At 42.5% G+C, this 21,350-nt stretch overlaps 4 protein-coding genes across 4 annotated transcripts; 3 read left to right on the top strand and 1 right to left on the bottom strand.

Annotated features, from left to right (window-relative positions):
- Window positions 1–5,393: 5,393 nt before the first annotated feature.
- LOC115670626 (aquaporin PIP2-1) lies at window positions 5,394–6,940 on the top strand. The gene is made up of 3 exons (XM_030591936.2): window positions 5,394–5,793; window positions 6,017–6,453; window positions 6,619–6,940. Exons 1-3 carry the CDS (start codon window positions 5,490–5,492, stop codon window positions 6,730–6,732), a joined length of 855 nt encoding a protein of 284 aa, XP_030447796.1. The 5' UTR covers window positions 5,394–5,489; the 3' UTR covers window positions 6,733–6,940.
- Window positions 6,941–10,740: 3,800 nt separating this feature from the next.
- LOC115670628 (uncharacterized) lies at window positions 10,741–11,437 on the top strand. The gene has a single exon (XM_030591939.2). The coding sequence runs from the start codon at window positions 10,830–10,832 to the stop codon at window positions 11,259–11,261; it is 432 nt and encodes a 143-aa protein (XP_030447799.1). The 5' UTR covers window positions 10,741–10,829; the 3' UTR covers window positions 11,262–11,437.
- A 1,158-nt stretch (window positions 11,438–12,595) lies between these two features.
- Window positions 12,596–14,745, bottom strand: LOC115670629 (uncharacterized). The gene is made up of 3 exons (XM_030591940.2): window positions 14,611–14,745; window positions 14,370–14,489; window positions 12,596–12,988 (listed from the first exon to the last, which is right to left on the bottom strand). The coding sequence occupies exons 1-3, from the start codon at window positions 14,629–14,631 to the stop codon at window positions 12,872–12,874; spliced, it is 258 nt and encodes an 85-aa protein (XP_030447800.1). The 5' UTR covers window positions 14,632–14,745; the 3' UTR covers window positions 12,596–12,871.
- Window positions 14,746–16,373: 1,628 nt separating this feature from the next.
- On the top strand, window positions 16,374–20,554 carry LOC115670622 (protein disulfide isomerase-like 1-4). Its single transcript, XM_030591928.2, has 12 exons — window positions 16,374–16,964; window positions 17,147–17,276; window positions 17,701–17,866; window positions 17,959–18,077; window positions 18,156–18,236; window positions 18,699–18,785; window positions 18,878–18,952; window positions 19,036–19,104; window positions 19,189–19,269; window positions 19,353–19,487; window positions 19,780–19,836; window positions 20,194–20,554. Exons 1-12 carry the CDS (start codon window positions 16,399–16,401, stop codon window positions 20,356–20,358), a joined length of 1,731 nt encoding a protein of 576 aa, XP_030447788.1. The 5' UTR covers window positions 16,374–16,398; the 3' UTR covers window positions 20,359–20,554.
- Window positions 20,555–21,350: the final 796 nt, after the last annotated feature.

Raw genomic sequence — 21,350 nt, 5'->3', positions numbered from 1 at the left:
ACAAGGGTCCAACCCTCGCCAGATCCGGCAAGGGCCACCCTCCCTTGTGGCCAGCGAGGGCCGCAACGCCCTCGCTGGCCATGGCCACCGGCCACAAGCCTAAGGAAGGAGAAGGTAGAGGAAAAAAAGTAAAAAAAGAAGAAGAAAAAATTCAAAAAATATTAAAAAATTGTCCACGTCAGTGCCGACGGTGCCACATAGGATGACCGATGTCCACGTCAGTGATTTCTGGCTTAAATTGGCCAGATAGATTGAATTGGTATCAATGTAAAAATGTTTAGGACTAAATTAGTCCAATTGAAAAGTTTATAACCGAATTGGTACCAATGCAGTAAATTTAAGACTTTTTTTGTACTTTTCCTGGAAGAAAGTAGCAAGCTCAATGTTGAAGTATGGTTCATATTCCCCATCGACGAGAAGGCAAGGGGCCTTTTATAGTTTGGATCAATATTTTATTGGTAGTTTGAGTTTCTGCCTATTAGTAGTTACTAAATATATGTAATTATTTTTTTTTGTAATTGAGAGTTGTAACGTAGAGATGATATGTGCTAATATAGTGGAATTTTCTGCTAGATGTGGCTCTAGTTAACGGGTGAACCAAAATAAAACATTGTGTCACGATTTCTCTTCCTCGCAGTTACTCTCTATTTCGCCGTGTTTGTTCGACTAATCCTAACATTTAATGCGGCCCACCTAAAGTATTTTTATGATTATTTATTTTACATAACTGTAAATCTACTAGTGCGTAATGTATGGAGCGAGCAGCGATGCAAATTTCAGCAATGACGAGTCGATTGGAGGATTGTTCAGCCGATGCGTCATAGACAATGACCATAAAAGGGTGGATTGGGTTGGACCCGATGGCCTTGGAAAAAAGAGGGAAAGTGGTTGTAAGTTGCCAACTTGAGGCTCTCCTTTTATTAGGGAAGAAGAGCATTATTGTTGCGTCGCGCATGACCATGAAAGCTAAACTGCTGGGGGGCTCCTGATTTCGACCCCCGAATGCTTGTTTGCCACTACGTTTCTTGCACTTTGCTTTCGACCCTTTTGCCGTCTTAGTTCGATGAGTCCCATGCCAATGCGGGTAGCCCATAAAATGCGATCTGTGAGCAATCTTCTTTGTTTTTTTTTTTGGGATAAGTGTACCGAAGGTCCCGAAACTTGTCGCGAAAGTGCGATTGAATTCTAAAACTTTCGAAAAGTGCAATCAAATTCTAAAACTTATCAAGCCGGTACAATCAAGTCTTTCCATTAACTCCGTCCAACTTGACAAATGGAAAATTTCAATAAGTTTTAGGGCTTGATTGCACCGACTTGACAAGTTTTAAGACTTGATTGTATCCACTTGACAAGTCTTAAGACTCGATTGTACTTTTTGAAAGTTTTATGATTTAATTGCATTTTGACTTATAGTGCACTAATCCCCCCGTTCTTTTTTTTTTTTTTATAGTTTTTATAGTGATCTAGACTTTAGAATACGCATGGAGAAAAAAGAGCGAGCTCAATCTGGTCCACCTATAATATCAATATCCATTTTACGTTTTTTTTAGGCATAACTGTAATTCTACTAGTGTGAAATTTATGGAGCGAGTGGCGATGCAAATTTGAACAATGACGAGTCGAATGGAGGGCAAGCAGTGATCATTTCCTCTGATTACTTAATGAAAGTTTTTGTGAACATTAGCTTTGAGTCCGTGATATCTCGTGTGAAGTCTTTATATCTCGCTCCTTCTAAATTAGGGTATTGCACAGTCCTTTTATCTCGCCCCCCCCTAATGTGAGTGTCCATGTCCATGTCTCACTTCCGTCTCTTCATTTCGAGACACACATTTCAATCAAAACTTGGTAGTATCACCCTAAATCTATGATAAGGAAAACTATCTCAAACAACTTAAATGAGAATATCCATACGTTTTGCGAACAGAAATGGCCGATGACCTAAACTGGGTCTCCACGATTTGGCCCATTTGGGCACGGTTGATATTGCAAGTGGGCAAGTCTGGGCTTTTGCTTCATCGGCCCACATCGGCCCAAAGTATCGAGTGCTCGAACCTCCAAATTAAGATAAAATGGTCGGGCCAACACTGGGCTGCACATAAAGCGATTCACGATAGATTGTCCGTAGTCAACCTTGATGCCCATATCAGTTAACTCGGAAAAATTGTCCAAAAAGTGTTAAATCTATTGTACGGCGACTAATTCAATCTTAAACCTTTCAATCGTACCAATTTAGCCTTAAAGCTTTTGATGATATGCCAGTTTAACGCCACATCTTTTGACGATTTGTCAATTAGTCATTCCGATTAGTTTTGGCTAGAAATCGCTGACGTGGCGATCTATTTAGCACCAGCTGTCCTATGTAACATAACCGACGCTAATATTGATAAATTTTTGCATTTTTCTGAATTTTTTGAATTTTTTTAAAAGAAAGAAAAGAAAGAGAAAAGAAAATATTATAAAAAAAAATTCAGCATAAATTTAAAAAATGTAAAAAATTATCCACATCAGCGTCGGTCATGTCACGTAGGACACCCAGCCGGCATCCACGTCAGTGATTTTAAGTTAAAATTGGCCAAAAGGATTACATTGATAAATTGTCAAAAGGTTTATGATTAAATTGACAAATCGTCAAAAGGTTTAAAACTAAACTGATAATGTTTAGGACTGAATTAGTCGTTGTGCAATAGATTTATAACTTTTTGAACGATTTTCCCTAAACTCCCATCATTCTCTGAGGCTGCGTTTGGTGAGCCGGATAAAACTCTAGATATGATAACTTTTTTCCTCTCTTTTGGTTTAGCACCATCATGTCAGACTCTAATGGCCGCTACTCCTCCCACCGCTGATGACCTGCTTCCCGCCTTTGGGAAAACTTATGTCGATCAGCTCCATCCTCACGGGGAACTTCGTGATCCTGACCAGAGTCTGGCACCTCCTTCGTGAAGAAGATGATCCGATAGAGGCAATAGCCATGGCGATAAAGCTCCTCAACCGCGTCACTCGGAGCTAGTTGGACCGGAGGAACTGCCTGCTCGCGAGCCATATCTATGCGCCGTCTGGGCGGGCCCCACGACACCTTGAGGAACTTTGCCCATTGGTCTTTGATCCACGACTCCACTCTCGTTGTACTGCTTCCATTGTCATATTTGCAATTGAGATTCGACGTGATCCTTATATCAGTTCTTTTGGATTTGATGAGAGAGGAAGGTATTGAAGGTGAACAAAGCGTGAAGGAGAGGGAAGAGGGAGAGATCGTGTTTACTCGAAGAAGGAGAGGATGGATTGAACAGAATGGCATCGACGGCACCGGAGATGGTGGGACCGGTGAAGAACTCAAACTCGAGGACGTCTCGAAGTGGCGAAATCGGAGGTAGAGCAGGGCAGAATTTGGTGTCTCAAAACAACTTCCACGGTTTACGTTTAATTTTAACATTGCAAATCAAATACTTATTTGGATAATATTTATTTAAATTCATACCATATTCGTCAACAAACATTGGATGGGATATTGAAAATCCTATCATATTCTTATCCTATTCGATAATATTCTATCCAGTAAAAATGCTTGGACGACTGAATGTAGCCTGAAAGCTTAATTTTCTATTTTTTTGAAAAAATGAGGTCATTGCAATAAACGAAAGAATGACCATCGTTATTATCATAACATCCACCGGCCAATTTGGAGATCATGGGAGAAGATTCGGGAATAGTTTGAATATGTACCAAAAGTTTAGTAACTATATCAAACGAATTAAAAGTTTATGGATCTCATTGAACATTTTCATATAGTCCAGGGACTTGTTTGAACAGGTACGAAAAGTTCATGGATCACATTGAATAAATTAAAAATTCATGAATCACATTACATATTTAATCAAAGTTTAGAGACTTTTTATTTCATTTTCCCGTAAATGAATATAACCATCGTCAGTAGCATAACATCCACCGGCCAATTGGGAGATCATGGGAGAAGACTTGGGCGTTTGTGGGTTTTGGTAGTCGGACACGTGGCTGCCCCGCAGCCGCAACTGCATCCTTCGTTTTCAGTTCAGCAAAGGAAAATGCTTGAATCATGCAAATTGAAAGATCTGATTAAACAAAATGGGGGCGGTGGTGGCTTGCTTCGACTTGTCACAAGAGTGCATAGAATTATTAATGCGTGGTCGGCTTCTGCAAATATGTTTTTTTCCCCCTCATTACTGGTCACATCCGACATGCAAATTCGACAATATTGATTGCCAACTCAGAAGAGCTAAAGCTTAGGGGCTTCTTGGATTTGAAATATATGAATATGATCTTGTGTTTGGGCAAAGGGAATATGGTGCGATGGAAATTAGAAGAGGAAATTAAAAGGGAGTGATCGAAAGAGAAGAGGGTCGGCACCACTGCACTGCTCTCGAACCAATCCAATAGAGAGAGGAAAAGACGTCGACTCGCTGTTTCAGATCCTCCGGATCAAGAAGCTCGACATTGAATGAGTTTGATATAATGAATTTAAGCGATACTTGCTCGGTTGTCGCGTATTCTCGCTTTTTTTTTTTGGTTCGGCTAAGTTAGAATAGATAAAAAGAAGCTAGGAACTATACAATGAAGGACAAGGAAAGGGAATAAACATAATTATAATAGATGATCAGCAGTTGGAGGCTTATGATTGGTTCGACGACAATGGGATAAGGTGTGGTGGTCCAGATCACTTCCATCTGGCAATGCATTATTGGCTACTCACAGATCACTAACTCCGGATTGGTCCGAACCTTTGGTTAAGGCCAAAACATGATTAGACGATGATGCCAAGAGCAACGCAACCCGAAAGTCAGTTCATAATTTCACACACCGTTGATTATTATGTCTGTCGTATCGTAACTTGAAAATGGAAAAATTACCTGATCAATTTTAGATCTATTAGATAGACGCTAATTCGATCTCAAATTTTTCAATTTCATCAATTTAGTCATAAAACTTTCGCGTAAAATTCTAACGTAGTCCCTTTCTTTAGATTTTCGTCGGAAATCACCGACCTCAAGTCGTCGCCTTCTTCTGTTGAAAATTGTCCAGAACGGCTGCATTGGAATTTCGCACGGAGACTTATGAGTTAATTGGTAAAATTAGAAAGTTTAAGATTGATGTGCAGCGTAATTTTCTAATTGAAAATTGTACCTAATGGAAGAAGAAAGGAGAAAAAGGGAAAAGAGAGCCGTCGAATGACAAAGTGGGACCATGCAAGCCAAGAAATCGAAATCAAACGTAATGGGGCGGCCAAAAAGAATTGCCCCTAATTATGTCATCAATCAAAACCATATGCAAAGTATGCATCCAATATGCACTTCCCTCTCTCAATATAAATAACCACTCGAATCATGCACAATCCCACAGCACGCGCCCAAAACTAATAAGCTAGAAGCAACTTCGTGCCACCATCTTCTAAAGTACTCGTTTTCACAGCATTCCAAGTAGGAGCACGGAAGAGAGAGAGAGAGAGGCCAAGCAAAATGGCAAAGGACTCGGAAGCCGCGGAGCCTCGGTTCGCCACCAGGGACTACCAGGACCCGCCGCCCGCCCCTCTGGTCGACCCGGAGGAGCTGGGAAGTTGGTCGTTCTACCGGGCCGTCATCGCGGAGTTCATCGCCACGATGCTGTTCCTCTACATCACGGTCCTGACCGTCATCGGCTACAAGAGCCAGACCGACCCGGCCTTGAACGGTGGCGAGTGCGGCGGCGTCGGCATTCTCGGCATCGCCTGGGCCTTCGGGGGCATGATCTTCGTCCTTGTCTATTGCACCGCCGGTATCTCCGGTAGGTTTCTCTTTCTTTAACCGATCTTAGCTTGTTCCTCGAACACTTCTAACTTCATTGGACCAAATATATTTGTTCATATAGGTTCAGAATTGTTAATGTTACGTTAGTGATGAGATTACATCACAACGTTCATTGTAACCTTATCGAGAAAGCTTAAACTGTCGGAAAAATGTAACATTTATCTCTCACGTACATACCTCGGTTTTTTCGACATGTACAGGCGGGCACATCAACCCGGCGGTGACTTTCGGTCTCTTCCTGGCACGCAAGGTGTCGCTCGTCCGGGCCGTGATGTACATGGTAGCGCAGTGCCTCGGCGCCATCTGCGGGTGCGGGTTGGTGAAGGCATTCCAGAGAGCGTACTACACCCGGTACGGCGGCGGTGCGAACGAGCTGGCTGATGGGTATGGCAAGGGCGTGGGGCTGGGGGCGGAGATCATCGGCACCTTCGTTCTGGTGTACACCGTGTTCTCGGCCACCGACCCGAAGCGAAACGCCAGGGACTCCCACGTTCCCGTACTGGCACCGTTGCCGATCGGGTTCGCGGTGTTCATGGTTCATCTGGCCACGATCCCCGTAACGGGGACAGGCATAAACCCGGCAAGGAGCTTCGGAGCTGCCGTGATGTACAACAAGGACAAGGCATGGGATGACCAGGTACTGCATCTCTCGGACTCTTAACTACCGTAACTCAACCTATTTCATCAATTTTCCTTTTTGAATATGTGCACGTGAACATCAATTTTGGGCATAATCGAGAGCAATGTGAGGCCTAAGTTGACACGATGATCTTGAGTCATATGATTTTGTTTATGTGTACAGTGGATGTTCTGGGTTGGGCCATTCGTTGGGGCTGCAATTGCTGCATTCTACCACCAGTACATCCTGAGAGCTGGAGCCGGCAAGGCCTTGGGTTCCTACAGGAGCAACTCTTGAAACTCGCAACAAGTTTTCAGTTCTCTGTTTCAAGGGTCAGATCAGAGCTTGGATAAAGGGAGGGTCAAAGCAAAAATGTCGACAAAAATCTGTCCTTTTGAAGTGTGTCTTGCGTCTTGTCTTTTGAATTTTTTGTTTCAACTCTCTGATCTTAGCTTGTGTTCTTGAGTGCTGGTTGTGGTTATTTGATGTTCTCCTCTGTTTTCAACTTTGCAAGTGGTGAAATGTATTGCAGCAATTTCGACCAAAAAAAAAAGTAAAATACATAAAGGATTAGTAATGGAGATTTTTTATGTAAATCGAATGCTCAAAAAATCCGTTGGACAGGTCCAGGTGGCGAAGAGCCGACATTGAGATGTCATACCTTCCTGTCGATGTGAAGTCTTGGGGAAGATCAGCCTGTTGTCCCTAGAGTAACTTTTATCCGTTAAGCAACGGCCCTTCCACTCGGCACCGTCGGATCACTAAGGCCGACTTTCGTCCCTGCTCGGCGGGTGGGGGAAATCGGCCACATTAAAATTACCTTTTGGGGAGGTCCGTTGTCGATTTTTCTTGCTCCTGTTCCCTTGCATTATGTTATATATAAGCCATGTTCTTACTTAACCAAAAGATAACGGGCCTGAATGCCAACGAGAAGATGGGAAAAGGAGAAAGACTAAAATCCTCGTAGCGTTATCAACTATCAGTTGAGGATCCCACACTGGGGATGTGCAAAGGAACCGGAAACCGGTCGGAACTGGTGGTTCCCATGCGGACAGGTTCGGTTCCTGGTTTCAATTTACCGAAACCGATGGGTACCGATTCGGTTCCCGAATTGTTAGTGTGGAGTATATATATATTTTTAAAAAATTCAGTTCACCTTTAGCAAAAGTGAAAGTCGAAGAAAAAAAACATTCATCCCTACAATATCCTGGTTCTTCTTGCTGTGGCAATATTATCTATGTTCTAGCCACTTCAGAGCAAATCCCCCACCAATGCCTTGCCATTCCCCTTGTCCAGCCCTTGCCCTCTCCTTGGAGTTGCAAGAAACATCACAATCACAACAAACAAAAGGCATAAGCGTACTCCCAACCTTCAAACCCTATTTACCTCTCACTCAACTGCAACACAACCCACCGAGACGCTTTCTTCCATGAGCCACGGGACTTAGACTAACCCATTTTGTGATTTGTCTAGGGAAGCTTGGTGGGACCGGTTCCATGGACTTATCTGGGAATCGAACCAAACCGGATCATTGGGAATCGAACCAGACCAGACCAATGATCCGGTCTATAGAATTAACGGGGTTCCCAGTTTTAATTTTTTGAAACCAATCCTTGGTGGATAGTTCCTGGTTCCAAGGTGGGAACCGCCCACCCAAACCATGCTTGCCCTTCTCGTATATTATCTGAGAGTTAACTCCCACAAAAACCAAGGGAGAGGCTATAAAATGCATCCATTATAGTATTATACCAAGTATTAATTATCGCCAAGTAATCGATACCTGACAATGTGATAATACATAGCTGATTTTGAAGCTGCCCTATGATTATCAGATCGTGGTTTTTACTTACCAAATGTGGTCGTGATGGAAGTTCTCGGGATTATGTGTTTGTGATATTTGGAGAAGTGGGATTTAGGTGACTTAGCTTGAGCAGCGATCACTTGGGATCCTGGGTGAATTAGATAAAACTACCGCTATGCTCGTCCTGATCCAATCACAAATGGCCAAAAGCCTATACTGGTTAAGGTCCATGGTCAACTCATATCTTCCATGGCTAAAGTCTCTTCAATGACTTAAAGTCATGACCGCAAAGGAGTGTCTCAAAACTGATCCACTCCAGTCCAGTCCACTCTTTTCTTTTCGCTTCTGCTTCTTTTCATTACCTACCGAAGACGCCACAAACTGGACTAAATTTGTCAAACGGGTGAATCGGGTCGAGTTTGGATCGGGTCATAAATGGTCCGACCCAAATTGAGTCATTAATCCGTTTACGACCCATTTTATGTGTAATGCAAATTTCTCAGCCCATACCCGATTCAACTTATATTGCTAAAACGTTTCCATATTTAATTTAATCTAGGAAAACTTCTTTCTTATGATTTTTTATTAAAAATTATATTGCTAATACACTTCCGTGAAATATAAATCTAGAGGACAATTTTTATAATTTTTTTAAAAAATTGAATTTTTTATATTTTCTTTCTTTCTTTTCCTTTTTTTCTAGAAATCCAGCCAGATTTCCTTCTTCCTCTGGTGTCCCGCCAACAATTGATGACCGGCCGCGACCAGCCGGCTAGCTCGCCTGTGGCTGTTACCGGCTGGTCGCGGCGGCGGAGAAATAAGAAAAAAGAAAGATAATAAAATAATAAAATAAATTATTATTAAAAAATCTATTTTTTTAAAAAAAATTCGTGGTCCTTGCCTGTGACTGGCAAGGATTGTACGGCGACCTTAGCCGGATTTCATAGAAGAAAAAATAAAAATAAAATAAAAAATTATAAAAAATCACAAAATTAAAAAATCAGAAAACTTGTTTATAACTCATGAGTAACCCATTTATGACTCATTTAAAATCCATTTAAGACCTTTAATAACCCATTTATGACCCACTTAATCTTGTTTTTAAAACTAAAGACAACCCATTTATGTCCCACACTATTAAATATGGGTCAATATATCGGTTATAGACCCATTTTGCCACCTCTAAACTGGACCAACTGAATAGCAACAAGATGTATCGGGACTGTGTTGAGTCAACAGAATACTTCATCAAAGTCTCAATCGATTTGTTTGCGGAAATTGATTCGGTACACTCGACTTGTCTTACCTTTTAATCAGTGACTTGTAACTCCCATCGAGTTAAGGCGGTACACTTAGCGCTCGCCCTTAGTGCAACTGTTACCATGAATCTAGTAGTTTTTAAGGCCATGCAAATTTCTCGAGGAGCCGATTCATGTGGGGACGACCGTGCAAAGACTGGTGAGGTGAACCCCATTGAGAAACGAGAACCCCACTTCACTGTCGAGCTAAAACGAGAGTCCCGTGCAAATTTTGAGCTCACGCCGAACAGTGTTGCGCAGCTTGTCATGTGACTACATGAGTGAGAGAGTTCGCTTTCGCACTGCGAAAGAAGGGAACAGGATGAGGGAAAAAGCGTGAAGGTGATCGATCTGGTTTTAATATGAGTCGACGGATGAGCATTGATTTCAGGTTTCTTTTGTTTTTCCTCTTTGCATGCGTTTCTGTGGCTACCTTCGCTATAATAATTCTAGGGCAGGTGTAATGCGGAAGTAGCGACACACCCCCACCGTTATAATTACACCCACCAAGGGTTCATTGCTACATATGCAAGATGTATATACCCTTGCTGAACTCAAAAGCTAAGAAATGAAATCCACATGATGTGCCATCACTCCTCAGTTTCCCATCACGCTATAAAGCAGAGCCCAACGTCGACCCCTTATGATTCTAATCGTTGCTTCCTCCCATCATTACCACCAACAAATAGAAGGGGAAAAAAAAAAAAAAAGCGAGAAGAAAAAGATGACTCGGAATGTGAGAAATGGCAGTTTGTTCGAGAGTCAAATAACTCGTTCTCACGTCTGCACTTAGATGTGGATTAGAAGGCACTCAAAAGTGGAGATAACATGCCACGGAACCACTCGAGACTGGAATGCCACTGGCGTAGATGTAAGAATGAATAAGGTCACGAGGAGGGAGCCTCGGTGTCCAAGATGCCCTCTTTACTTGGGTACTGTTCTTGCAAAATTCAGCACTTAAGATCCATGAGAAATGTGTAAACAATGATCTTATCCAAGGAATTTTGGAAATAAATGAGAGGAGACAGCTTCCTCTCTCAAACTTAGGTTTGGAAGAAGGCCTTCTTGGGAGAAGTTGCTTATCTTATCCTTTACGCTTGAACACCTTCCCATCATTTTGTTCCCTCCTCTCTCATCATAACTGCTCTCTAATGGTGCTTCATAAAAAATTCAACTCCAAGCAACAACCCCCTTCGCGACTCCCATATAAACGAGCCCGAAGCATCCTCACCTTTTCAAAGCCGAGAACTAGACCACTTCCACATTTCAGCTTTACTCCCAAGAGACCAAGAAACATGACACCCATGCCTTCTTTCTTGCTCATCCTGTTGACTCCCACTTTTCTGTGCCTGGCTAGAGCACAAGACAGAGCCCCCCATGGCCTGGCCTATGAAAACCCCGTGGCCTTCTCACCTTCGGCATATGATTTCTTCCACCCAAACACGCAGCAGACCACCGTAAGGAACCCGTGTGCTGAATCCAGTTGCTCCCCATTGCCTGAGGCGGCTCAAATGGCTGAGGCTGCTCAAGCACAGGAAGGCAAACTCTCCGCGACCCATGATGGTAAAAGCAGGATGGGAGCTGGTGGCATTGTCGGCATTGTGTTCGGTCTAGCATTTGCTGTGCTCTTGGCAATGGGTGTATACTATGTGGTGGTCACTCGCCGGGCTAATACAAGCAAAGCCAAAGCCATTCAACCAGATGCTGGATGCGCACAGTCAGTGTAGAGTGTTCCATCATGCCGAGAAGCCTATCCCTATCCCCTTCTCTCTGTCCTAACTACTGCTATTGTTCGCTTTCTCTCTCTCTCCCTCCCTTTCTCGCTAGGATTTATCGTCAGGGAAGTTTTCTAGCTGATGTATGTATTTCTGAATCTAGTGAATACATTTAGATTTAGTGGAAATGTTGCCTCCTACGTCAAAGACTGCATGGGAACACAATGTACTGTCCTAACTCAGTGTACTGCATGAGAACTAAGATAATGGCCAGATACAAGGACATGCGGAAGAAAAGGTCCCTGAGGAATAATACGAGATGATAGGATAATCCAGAGAAATATAACCGCAATGCCATATCTGAAAATATCAACGCAGATGAAAATTTTTCAGACATGTAGAATTCAGAGACTGACAAGCTAGTGTTAGGACGTCTAGAGGTATGTAATTTTACTAATGCACTCAGAAAACAAGTAACACAATGGTGTAGAGCTCACTAGCTGTATAGTCATTTTAATTCATACTATCACGAGTACTTGCAACATGCAATCAATGTCCAACAAGAATTTCACAGACCAATCTATAGGAACATCCAACTTTCAAACAAATAACGTCTCTTCACATGCTCACAAAATGAACTTTGGTGGAAAAGACAGTTCTAGTGACACCTCAAGCTAAGAATTCGTACCAATCACACCAATGAGAACAGACAAATCTCCTTCAGATGGAAACATTATCAATATCAGCATATTCCTCACATTTGTCCACTCAAAACAAAATTTATGTTGATATATTTCTAACGGAGTCTTGTTAAAATGAGCCCCCAATGGAGCTAGTTAAGACTACTAGAACTGGTTAAAAAAAATGCATATCAACACATTCTAAAAATGGGAAAAGAACATATTAAAAAAAGTGGCATGCTTTAAATAGAAATAAGAGCACAATTAATGACCATTAATTGAGCACTATTTAACATTTTCTTCATGATATGAGTCACACTCTGTGCCCTCCTCATAACATCTCAAAGAATGAAAATTAGTTATGCAACCAAACCTCACCAAAGCTAGACCTCGCCCAATACATGCAGGAAAGTTATGTCAACATCCCCACACTCATCGAGGATAATTATTGATCACCTCCATTCCACACTCTTCTCTTGGAGTTCAAACTCTTGCTCCAGAGAAAAGTGAGTGAAAGCTCAATCTACCCTTAACCAAGCTCTAGATCATATATCCACGAGTCCGGTAAGAATCACTAGTCTTAGATGTCCCCGTCACTCCCCGTTTGATTTTGATGAATCTTCGCCATTTGATTGCTCTATTTGAATTAATAGCAACATTGAGATAGATTCACAAGCCAATTCAGTGAATTGAAATGGAAGGTCCAAAGGATTCAGTTTCAACCTCGTTAATGATACAATGAGGAAAAAGAGAAAGACAAAAGCATCGAAGTGATATTGGCACAGGGAAAACTATAACCAGGTTCATATCCGATGGGCCTAGCTGAAGAAGCAGGTCCATTAAAGAGGAAATGGAGAGATACAAAAATAGGAAGGACATTACAGAAGTTATTTCAAAAAAATTTATGAAATTCCATGTATTGGGAGAAGAACTCAGATTTTTCTACCACCCACGAGAGCTAAGATACTCAATTACAGGTCGCAACGTCCTATCCACTGACTTGTTCCACAGGTGTGCGAATTCTGACCGAAATTCTCTTCCAAATATCGGCTCTCTCGTCTGCAGAAGGTTGAAGCAATGAGATTTAAAATACTGCACCATGCGATGCCAAAAAGATATGCAAATAACTGCATCCATTAAGTCCACAGATCAGAAATTAAAGCAAATGGAACTCAAGTAACCAAAGTAGACCGGTGCTTGGCAATGGGCAAATTTGCATAATGACAGAAGCAATGTCACTAACAAATCGAATAGCCTGAATCAAAACAAGTGAAACCTCACACCCTTCACAGTGTTGATAAACTGCTAGAGACACTGTTTTCTTATGCATCTTGAGAAGCGAGCAAGAACAACACCCTGGATGGATCTAGCACGGTTAAGTAATCCTAATGTCTTACTCTTACCTAAGAGAGACAGGAATTCGAAGCCATTTCAAGACAGCACCACATAACTTAGTAGTAAACCCGGTTGACTAAGTATGAGGCCACAAGGCAAGGTGCTTAATCATGTTCAAACTAACTGCTTGACTACTATCGAAAAAAAAAATGGAAAAAGAATTTCACAGGATCATGAGAAAGATGAAGTCCTATTTCCCCTCAATTCTATAAACTGTCACTAATTGGGAAAAAAGAAAACAGTTCAAACAAGTTTTTTGGCACGTGTCTGCGCAAGCCTTTTTTTTTCATGAACCAGCAAAGAGCTCCACCTCAGGTATCAACATACCCTGCAGGTTTAGCCAATGGCTCCACGTTCCTTGGGTTTTCATCGACAGCCATAATAGATGCACCGACCAAACCTCATTCTCCTTATCCCCAGACTCCATTTTCAGAGCAACAACTTCTACCAGCTCTGACCATTTATAGCAGTTAAGAGACGAAATGTCCAAACTTCCGAGTGCAATCGAATGGAACTAAGCCCTATAGAGCATTTACATCACAACATGCTCTTCCGGGCAATTCACATCGCACTCTTCCAAACATCCGACCTGGAAAAAAGTATGTTCCTTTCGATTTGGGATTACCGAGAGCCATTCCATTTCCGCCATTAGTCCCAAACCTACATCCTCCATTCTACAACAATCGAAGAAAAGGAAATCCCGAGCTATCTAGCTCACGGAAATGTCCAAACATTCCGAGTGCAATCGAAAGGAACAAAGCCCTATAGAGCATTTACATCACAACATGCTCTTCCCGGCAATTCGCATCGCACTCTTTCAATCATCCGACCTCGAAAAAGTACGTTCCTTCAATTTGGGACTACCGAGAGCTGATCCATTTCTGCCATTAGTCCCAAAACGTGCATTCTCCATTTTATAACAATCGAAAAGGGAAATCCCGAGCTATCTAGCCCACTGAATCGGGAGCCCAGTCTAGGGTTGAGAATCGAGATAACCAATGCCGGTTCAACAAGAGCAAGGCTAGCCGAGCACCAGAAAATTCACCTGAGCGTGGGCGGCGAGGCGGGACCGGTCGTCGGAAACGGACCGGTATATCCTCTTCCGTTCCTCGAGTACGATCGCTCCGGCGAGCGTGCCTCCCAGGGCAGCCCCAAGCAGGCGCTCCTGCGAAATCGGATCGGACCAAAATCAAACCAATCAATCAACCGAACCCATCTACAGAAGCTCCAAACAATCGACGAATTTCGACCGCCCATAGATTTCGGTGGATCGTTCGGTGAATTACCCGAGCTAGAATGCTGATCATGCTGGCTTCTCGCTCGCTTCGGTTCGGGAATTCGCAGAAACTGCAGAGCGGAAAGGAAGGACGAGGAAGATGAAAAGAGGGAGACAGGCTAGGATGATGACGGGAGGGTTCTCGGGTCGGGCCTGAATTGCGAAATCCTTCCGCCGTATTAGGCCCAAAGCCTTTTTGCGGTAGCCCGTTCGTGTACCGAACCCCCGCGGCCCGTGGGCCGTGATTTTCCTTATCGTGGATTTCCTAATAACAAAAATAATACCATTTAATTGTAATAATCATGGAAAATTTTCATACGACTCTCGTGCCGCGAAATTAAAAAAATAAAAAATAAAATTCTCAACACCTCGATCGAACTTTATTTGAAAAATATTTTCCTGAAAATAATCGTTCGTATAACTTAAACGTAATTGGTCAATAAAAAACATTTTCATCATTAATAGCAGTTTATATCCGAATGTCTTCGTGGACGTTTAATGACATTTGATAGATAATTATGGTTCAGTGTCAAGGATCGGTAGCATGAATTATATTATTTAATCACACTAGCTGACTGGCGAAAGAAATGTGGAGGAACAAAATTCGGTAATGTCTATGCATCGGCGTACCGTCTATATAAAAATTAAAAGCGTTCGAGTGGTTAACATTGTTAATCACTCGAGTTAAAAACATGAGAGCAATAAGCAATTGGTTTAGATGTCAAGGGAGTTTGCTCCTTCCTTTAAGTTTTGTTGGGATCACTTTAGAAGTAAAATCCTCTTATATACATCAAGCAGATGTAGGTATTACCCAAAAAAATCTTAAAATGGATGCCAATTCACTTAGGGTTTAGTTCACATTTTATTAATTTTTTTGAAGAAAAAAAGAAAGTATATTTAATTGATCCGATCCGGTTTCCCTTTGGAACCGGAAACCGGACCGCTCTGACACCGGTTCCACTTTTAAGAATCGGGAATCAGATTGACACTTTCAGGAACCAGACCAAACCAGCTGGTCCGGTTTGAGCAGTTTCCGATTTTGGCGGTCCGTTTTGCACATCTCTAAACTGAACCCTAGGTAGCAAACCATCTTACTACTTAAAAAGAAAAAAAGAAAAAAAAAACGCCTTGTGTGAAATATAATAAAACGAGTCTATTATAGAAAATTATATACCACTCAAGACTATGCATAAACTCTAGATCTTTACATAAAAAATTATATTTTACGGATGTCACGATTAAATTTTTTTCGTCCTAAATATCAACCGTTCACTCCTTCAATGTGACGGACATTAGCAAAAGAACACAAGGACCAACCTCTCCTCGTCTTCGCCTTTGCCTTCGTCACGACAATTTGCCCTTAGTCTTTTTCTAATTTTTTTTTCATGAGCCAATAGTTTTTTTTCTAATCGAGACGGAGCAAATCCAAGTTTCACATGACCGGTGACAGGGAAAAATAAAAACCACGTCTTTCTTCAAATTAATTAATGAATGAATTAATTATTAATAATGAATATCAAAGCAAATCCGCGAGAAAACGGAAACAAAATTAAACTATCATTATCATTTTGCCTTATATAAGCTCAACGTTCAGATTTATTACGTCACGTCATTAACTTAATATCGCCGGTCGGCCCAGAACGACGTCGTATTGTTCACCGGTCAACGCTAACTCGCTGACTTCATTTTCTGCTGCTTCTTCTTCTTCTTCTTCTTCGTCGTCGCAGTATAAAACCCCACGCAGAGTGCAGCACGGCCAGATCTCAGTCCCTCCCTCTCTCTCTCTCTTCCGATCGCAATGTCGACGCGCGTCTTCCTCCTCCTCTCTCTCGCGGCGCTCCTGCTCGTCGCCTCGCTCCCTCGCTCTCTCTCCAAGGACGCCGCCGCCGCCGACGACGACGAAGATCTCAGCTTCCTCGAGGAGCCCGAGGACGGCCACGACGCCGCGGGTGCGGCGGCGGCGCATCACGGCGAGTTCGCCGACTCCGACCACTTCGATGACGACGAGGACTTCGAGAATTACTCCGATCTCGACGAGGCGGAGCACGACGGGGACGCGTACAAGGAGCCCGAGGTGGACGACAAGGACGTCGTCGTCCTGAAGGAGGGGAACTTCTCCGATTTCGTCGAGAAGAACAGGTTCGTGATGGTGGAGTTCTACGCGCCGTGGTGCGGGCACTGCCAGGCCCTGGCGCCGGAGTACGCCGCCGCCGCGACGGAGCTGAAGGGAGAGGAGGTGGTCCTGGCGAAGGTGGACGCGACGGAGGAGGAGGAGTTGGCTCAGAAGTATGAGGTGCAAGGGTTTCCTACTGTTTATTTCTTCGTCGATGGCGTTCACAAGCCGTATTCCGGCCAAAGGACCAAGTAACGTTCTGATTGTTTTTCTTCTCCTTTCGTCTATTCCCAAGATCCGTTTTGGTTTTTCTGGAAATGAATGTCGACATTTGATTCTGCGATCTCTGGTTTCGTTGATCCTTGAGACCGTTCTGAATTGAATGCTATGTGCGTGTGAGTTGGGCTAAGGGGTATTTTTTATTTCACTCCAGGGATGCTATTGTGACTTGGATCAAGAAGAAAACAGGGCCTGGCGTGGATAACATAACCACAGTGGACGATGCCGAACGGGTGTTGACTTCCGAAAACAAAGTTGTTTTGGGCTATCTTAACCATTTGAAGGTACTTGGTACTGAAGAATTTAACACTTATCAACGGCATTTTTTCTGATATCTAATTGTAACGGGATGAAGCGACTACTTTTGGATCAAAATGCAATCAAAATTGACGAGCTTTTGCCAATAACTGTAGTATCTCAGAATTATATGCATTATTTCGTAATGCATGCCATTTATGCGGTGCTCGAGTCTGAGATGATTGTTCTCAGTTGGGATGAATGAGAATTGCTTTGACTCTGTCTCCTTTTGAGTGTCGAGTGATTGTTCTCTGTTCTTATACCACCAGTTTAAAGAAAGTAACATTTGAAAATGCTAGTTTCCTAGCCATTCACCTAGTTTGTGCGCGCTTACCAAAACCAAAAAGATAAATGGAAAAGGATTAAAGATATTCCGGGTAAGTTAATTTTGCCTTTTGTAATTGATGGCAGGGCCCTGAGAGTGAGGAGCTTGCTGCTGCTTCAAGAATTGAAGATGATGTCAACTTCTACCAAACTGTTAATCCTGATGTTGCAAAGCTTTTCCACATCGACCCTGAAGTCAAGCGTCCTGCTTTGGTCATCCTTAAGAAGGAGGCAGAAAAGTTAAGCCTTTTGGGTAAGTTTAATTTTCTCTCTACGGTGAAGTGAAATCAAAGCTGCATACATGCCAAGGCACCTGTGTCTCATAATGTTTTCCTTCTTCTGCAGATGGTAAATTTGAGAAGTCTGCAATAGCCGAGTTTGTTTTCGCGAACAAGCTTCCTCTGGTTACCACTTTTACCAGGGAAAGTGCACCATTAATTTTTGAAAGCCCAATTAAGAAGCAGGTAAGTGTAATCCTTGGTACATGAACAGGTGTCAGAATCCCTTGTTGATGTTGATTAAGCTTTGCAAATTCTTTTCAGGTGTTGCTGTTTGCCACATCAAAAGATTCGGAGAAATTTGTCCTGGTATTTCAGGAAGCTGCAAAGCTTTTTAAAGGAAAAGTAAGTTGAGACCATAAGTATGAAAGCTCCCAATTGGCGTTACATCCTTCTAAGTAGTGGTTTTTCGATCGAGGAACTTACTCAGTAGTCTTAGTCAGTATTTCATGAATTACCAGCTAGATGAAACTTGATGAGCACCAGGGGACACTGCTGCTTACAGAGCCAGGAATAATTAGTGTGTGAACTAGTCCAAGGTGTATTGGCGGAGTTCATTGCAACGACTTTGTTACTTCGATAATACATCGTACTTAGGTGACAGATAGTTATCTCCTTATACGCATGCAAGTGTTGGGTTTGTCTTCCCCAAATGACAAATTCAGCAGGCCAGAGGCTGCTGGTGATATCTTATGGTCTATTTTGCCTGAAACTAAACTTAGTTGTTGTAGAGTCATATGCATTGTTATCACAAAAGTAATCGGATGTTTGATGCGCTTACGACTTTCTTTTTCATTTCAACTCCAGCTGATCTTCGTGTATGTGGAAATGGATAATGAAGATGTTGGAAAGCCTGTGTCAGATTATTTTGGTGTCTCCGGGAGTGGTCCCAAGGTAATTTTTGTTTATCATTCTTTATAACAACAAATGTGGAATGATTGGTTTTCATTTCTCTTGAATAACTTCTTGGTGCTTGTCTTCAACAGGTCCTTGGATACACCGGAAATGATGACATGAGGAAGTTTTTCCTTGAAGGAGAAGTGACTTTGGATAACATTAAGGTCATAAAGCATTCTGTAAAGTTAGAACACTTTGTACAGAATTTAGTTAGCTGGAAATAACATTTTGCATTAGTCACTCACAGGCTTTTGCTGAGGATTTCTTGGAGGAGAAGCTAAAACCTTTCTATAAATCAGACCCAATTCCTGAAACTGTGAGTGATTAGTTTCAATTCTGTGGGACTTTGGTTTGTCATTTGGTTGTGCTTTTGATAATTTGGTATCTGTGACTGTTGTAGAATGATGGTGATGTGAAAGTTGTTGTTGGGAACAACTTTGACGAAATAGTGTTGGATGAGTCGAAGGATGTCCTGCTTGAGGTACCATTTCTTTTTTAGAGAAGAGTGCAATCCGTCTCTTTTCTGTCTGGACGGGACAAATCTAATGCAAGGTCTGTCACCAGATATATGCGCCTTGGTGCGGGCATTGTCAAGCATTGGAGCCTACATACAACAAACTTGCCAAACATTTGCGTGGCATTGATACTGTTATTATTGCCAAGATGGATGGAACGACCAATGAACATCCCAGGGCAAAGGTAAGTTGGCTTATGAAACACTAATAAAAGAGAAAGTTGGCTTATGTAAGAGCGCTTGTTGTCACTTCAGCTTAGTTCTTCAAGTACATGTTTTTTTTTTTTGTTTTGTGTTATCAATTACAACCTTAGGGATCTTTTCTTGATCAACTTGTCCACATTTTCTATTATTTTGTCAACAACCTTAGGAGATCCACCTTTTCTGATCTATTTTTGTTTGAGAGGTTTTGCTATGAAATGTCTATGATGGATTGTAATAGGAACTGTGTGGCTAAAATATGTCTACTTCATGCAGGCTGACGGATTTCCCACACTTCTGTTCTTCCCTGCTGGAAACAAGAGCTTTGATCCAGTAAGTGGCGTTTGAATTTTATTGTCATTGTGGTTGTATATACTTCTGCTTTTACCCGTTGTAGTCTTGTATGAAATCGAACTAGGTATGCCTGGCCTTTGTGAATTGTTGAAAATCTGAAATAAATTTACTGTCCTCAGGGCCTTAGTTATTTCCAATTTGGTAAAACCGATAACCAAACTTTGCTTAGAAATGAAAGAGCATGGACTCATTTATGTGTTGATTAATTCCCTTCTCTTGTATTATTCAATGTATGGCCCAAACTGTGTGGGAATATATTTTATGCCGGGATAGAATTCTTTCCTCTCTCTTTCTCTAGTCAACAAGTAACTAATGAAATCATCGTACTTTGGACAGATCACTGTAGACACCGACCGGACTGTGGTGGCTTTGTATAAGTTCCTGAAGAAGCACGCATCAATCCCTTTCAAGCTTCAAAAGCCAGCATCTACTACACCTGCTGCTACTGATGCCAAAGAGGGCGAAGAAACCATTACTACCGATCTGAAGGATGAATTATAAGGATGTTCAGGGTAACGGGTGCCTCTCTCTTTCATCGGGTTATACGAAAAAGAAGAGAAGAAAAGAAGCGAATAGCAGTTTAGACGAGTGTAGGGTGATCAGAGAGAAGAAAAACATCCAGAGTAATTTAAAGCCATTTTCTTCTTCCTAGTTTTGACTCTGTATCATCAGTAATAAAGGGTATGTATCCTTCGAAGATCTGGTTGTTTTTTGTGGTCATTGTCTCCTCCGGCCAACGCCTATGAGGCTTAGTCATTTCTTATTCGCTCTAAAGCAAAGATTGGGAATGAACACTTGCATTGGTAGGATGTTGCTCTGCCAAAATTATTCCCTCGGTATGAATGCCGGCCGGGGTTGTGAAATATATCAGTAGACGGGGAGGCAAGAAAATATTTAGGTCAGTTTACTTACATGATCGTAGAGGGATTTGGTCTCGGATGGTGTGCCATCATAAACATTGCCCGAGGCTCCATCCGTTCTTCGCTTATGAAGACAGACTGGATGCATACATCTTTACTCCTATCTATCTATCTACGACAAACGCGGGCAGAGTGCGATGACGACGCTAGAGATCTTGGGATTTGCGACATGGATCGATTTGGGTAAAGAAATCCCAAGATCATCTATCCTCACGCGCGCCAGATCCAGAAAAGAACCAAGCGATTTGGGCAACTGGTGCAGTGTCCTTGAAGTAGCTTACGCGACACTAAACCGACGGCTGAGCCGTTGAGTTGAGAAGAAGGCCCGAAAAGGGCGGGGGGGGGGGGGGGTTCCCACGATCGCAAGTGGCGGCAGGCACGATGCCACCCACGTTCTCTCTTTCGCTTCACACTTCGAACTCAAGTCGAGTCTCCACAACGGCAAGTGAAGAAACGAAAGGCCGACCACCGCGGGGTGGGGGGGAAGGACGAAGAAGAAGAAAGAACACCCAAAAAGCATCCGCAGCCCGCACTTCCCGCGTCAATCGCTTCCGCTTGTCTTTTACAGGTCTG

Source organism: Syzygium oleosum, unplaced genomic scaffold (genome assembly GCF_021117445.2).
Source record: "Syzygium oleosum isolate NSW1041296 unplaced genomic scaffold, Sole_v2.1 Sole_v2.03, whole genome shotgun sequence".
NCBI lineage: Eukaryota > Viridiplantae > Streptophyta > Magnoliopsida > Myrtales > Myrtaceae > Syzygium > Syzygium oleosum.
The sequence above is the reverse complement of the archived record's forward strand: the minus strand, read 5'-3'. Positions and strand labels throughout refer to the sequence as shown.

Coding starts and splice junctions, on each gene's coding strand:
- LOC115670626 (XM_030591936.2), top strand. CDS start 5,490: ATGGCAAAGGACTCGGAAGCCGCGGAGCCTCGGTTCGCCACCAGGGAC. Junction 5,794..6,016: donor TTGCACCGCCGGTATCTCCG/GTAGGTTTCTCT, acceptor CGACATGTACAG/GCGGGCACATCAACCCGGCG. Junction 6,454..6,618: donor ACAAGGCATGGGATGACCAG/GTACTGCATCTC, acceptor TTATGTGTACAG/TGGATGTTCTGGGTTGGGCC.
- LOC115670628 (XM_030591939.2), top strand. CDS start 10,830: ATGACACCCATGCCTTCTTTCTTGCTCATCCTGTTGACTCCCACTTTT.
- LOC115670629 (XM_030591940.2), bottom strand. CDS start 14,631: ATGATCAGCATTCTAGCTCGG. Junction 14,490..14,610: donor TGATCAGCATTCTAGCTCGG/GTAATTCACCGA, acceptor CCGATTTCGCAG/GAGCGCCTGCTTGGGGCTGC. Junction 12,989..14,369: donor GCCTCGCCGCCCACGCTCAG/GTGAATTTTCTG, acceptor AACCTTCTGCAG/ACGAGAGAGCCGATATTTGG.
- LOC115670622 (XM_030591928.2), top strand. CDS start 16,399: ATGTCGACGCGCGTCTTCCTCCTCCTCTCTCTCGCGGCGCTCCTGCTC. Junction 17,277..17,700: donor GCTATCTTAACCATTTGAAG/GTACTTGGTACT, acceptor AATTGATGGCAG/GGCCCTGAGAGTGAGGAGCT. Junction 18,786..18,877: donor TCTCCGGGAGTGGTCCCAAG/GTAATTTTTGTT, acceptor TGTCTTCAACAG/GTCCTTGGATACACCGGAAA.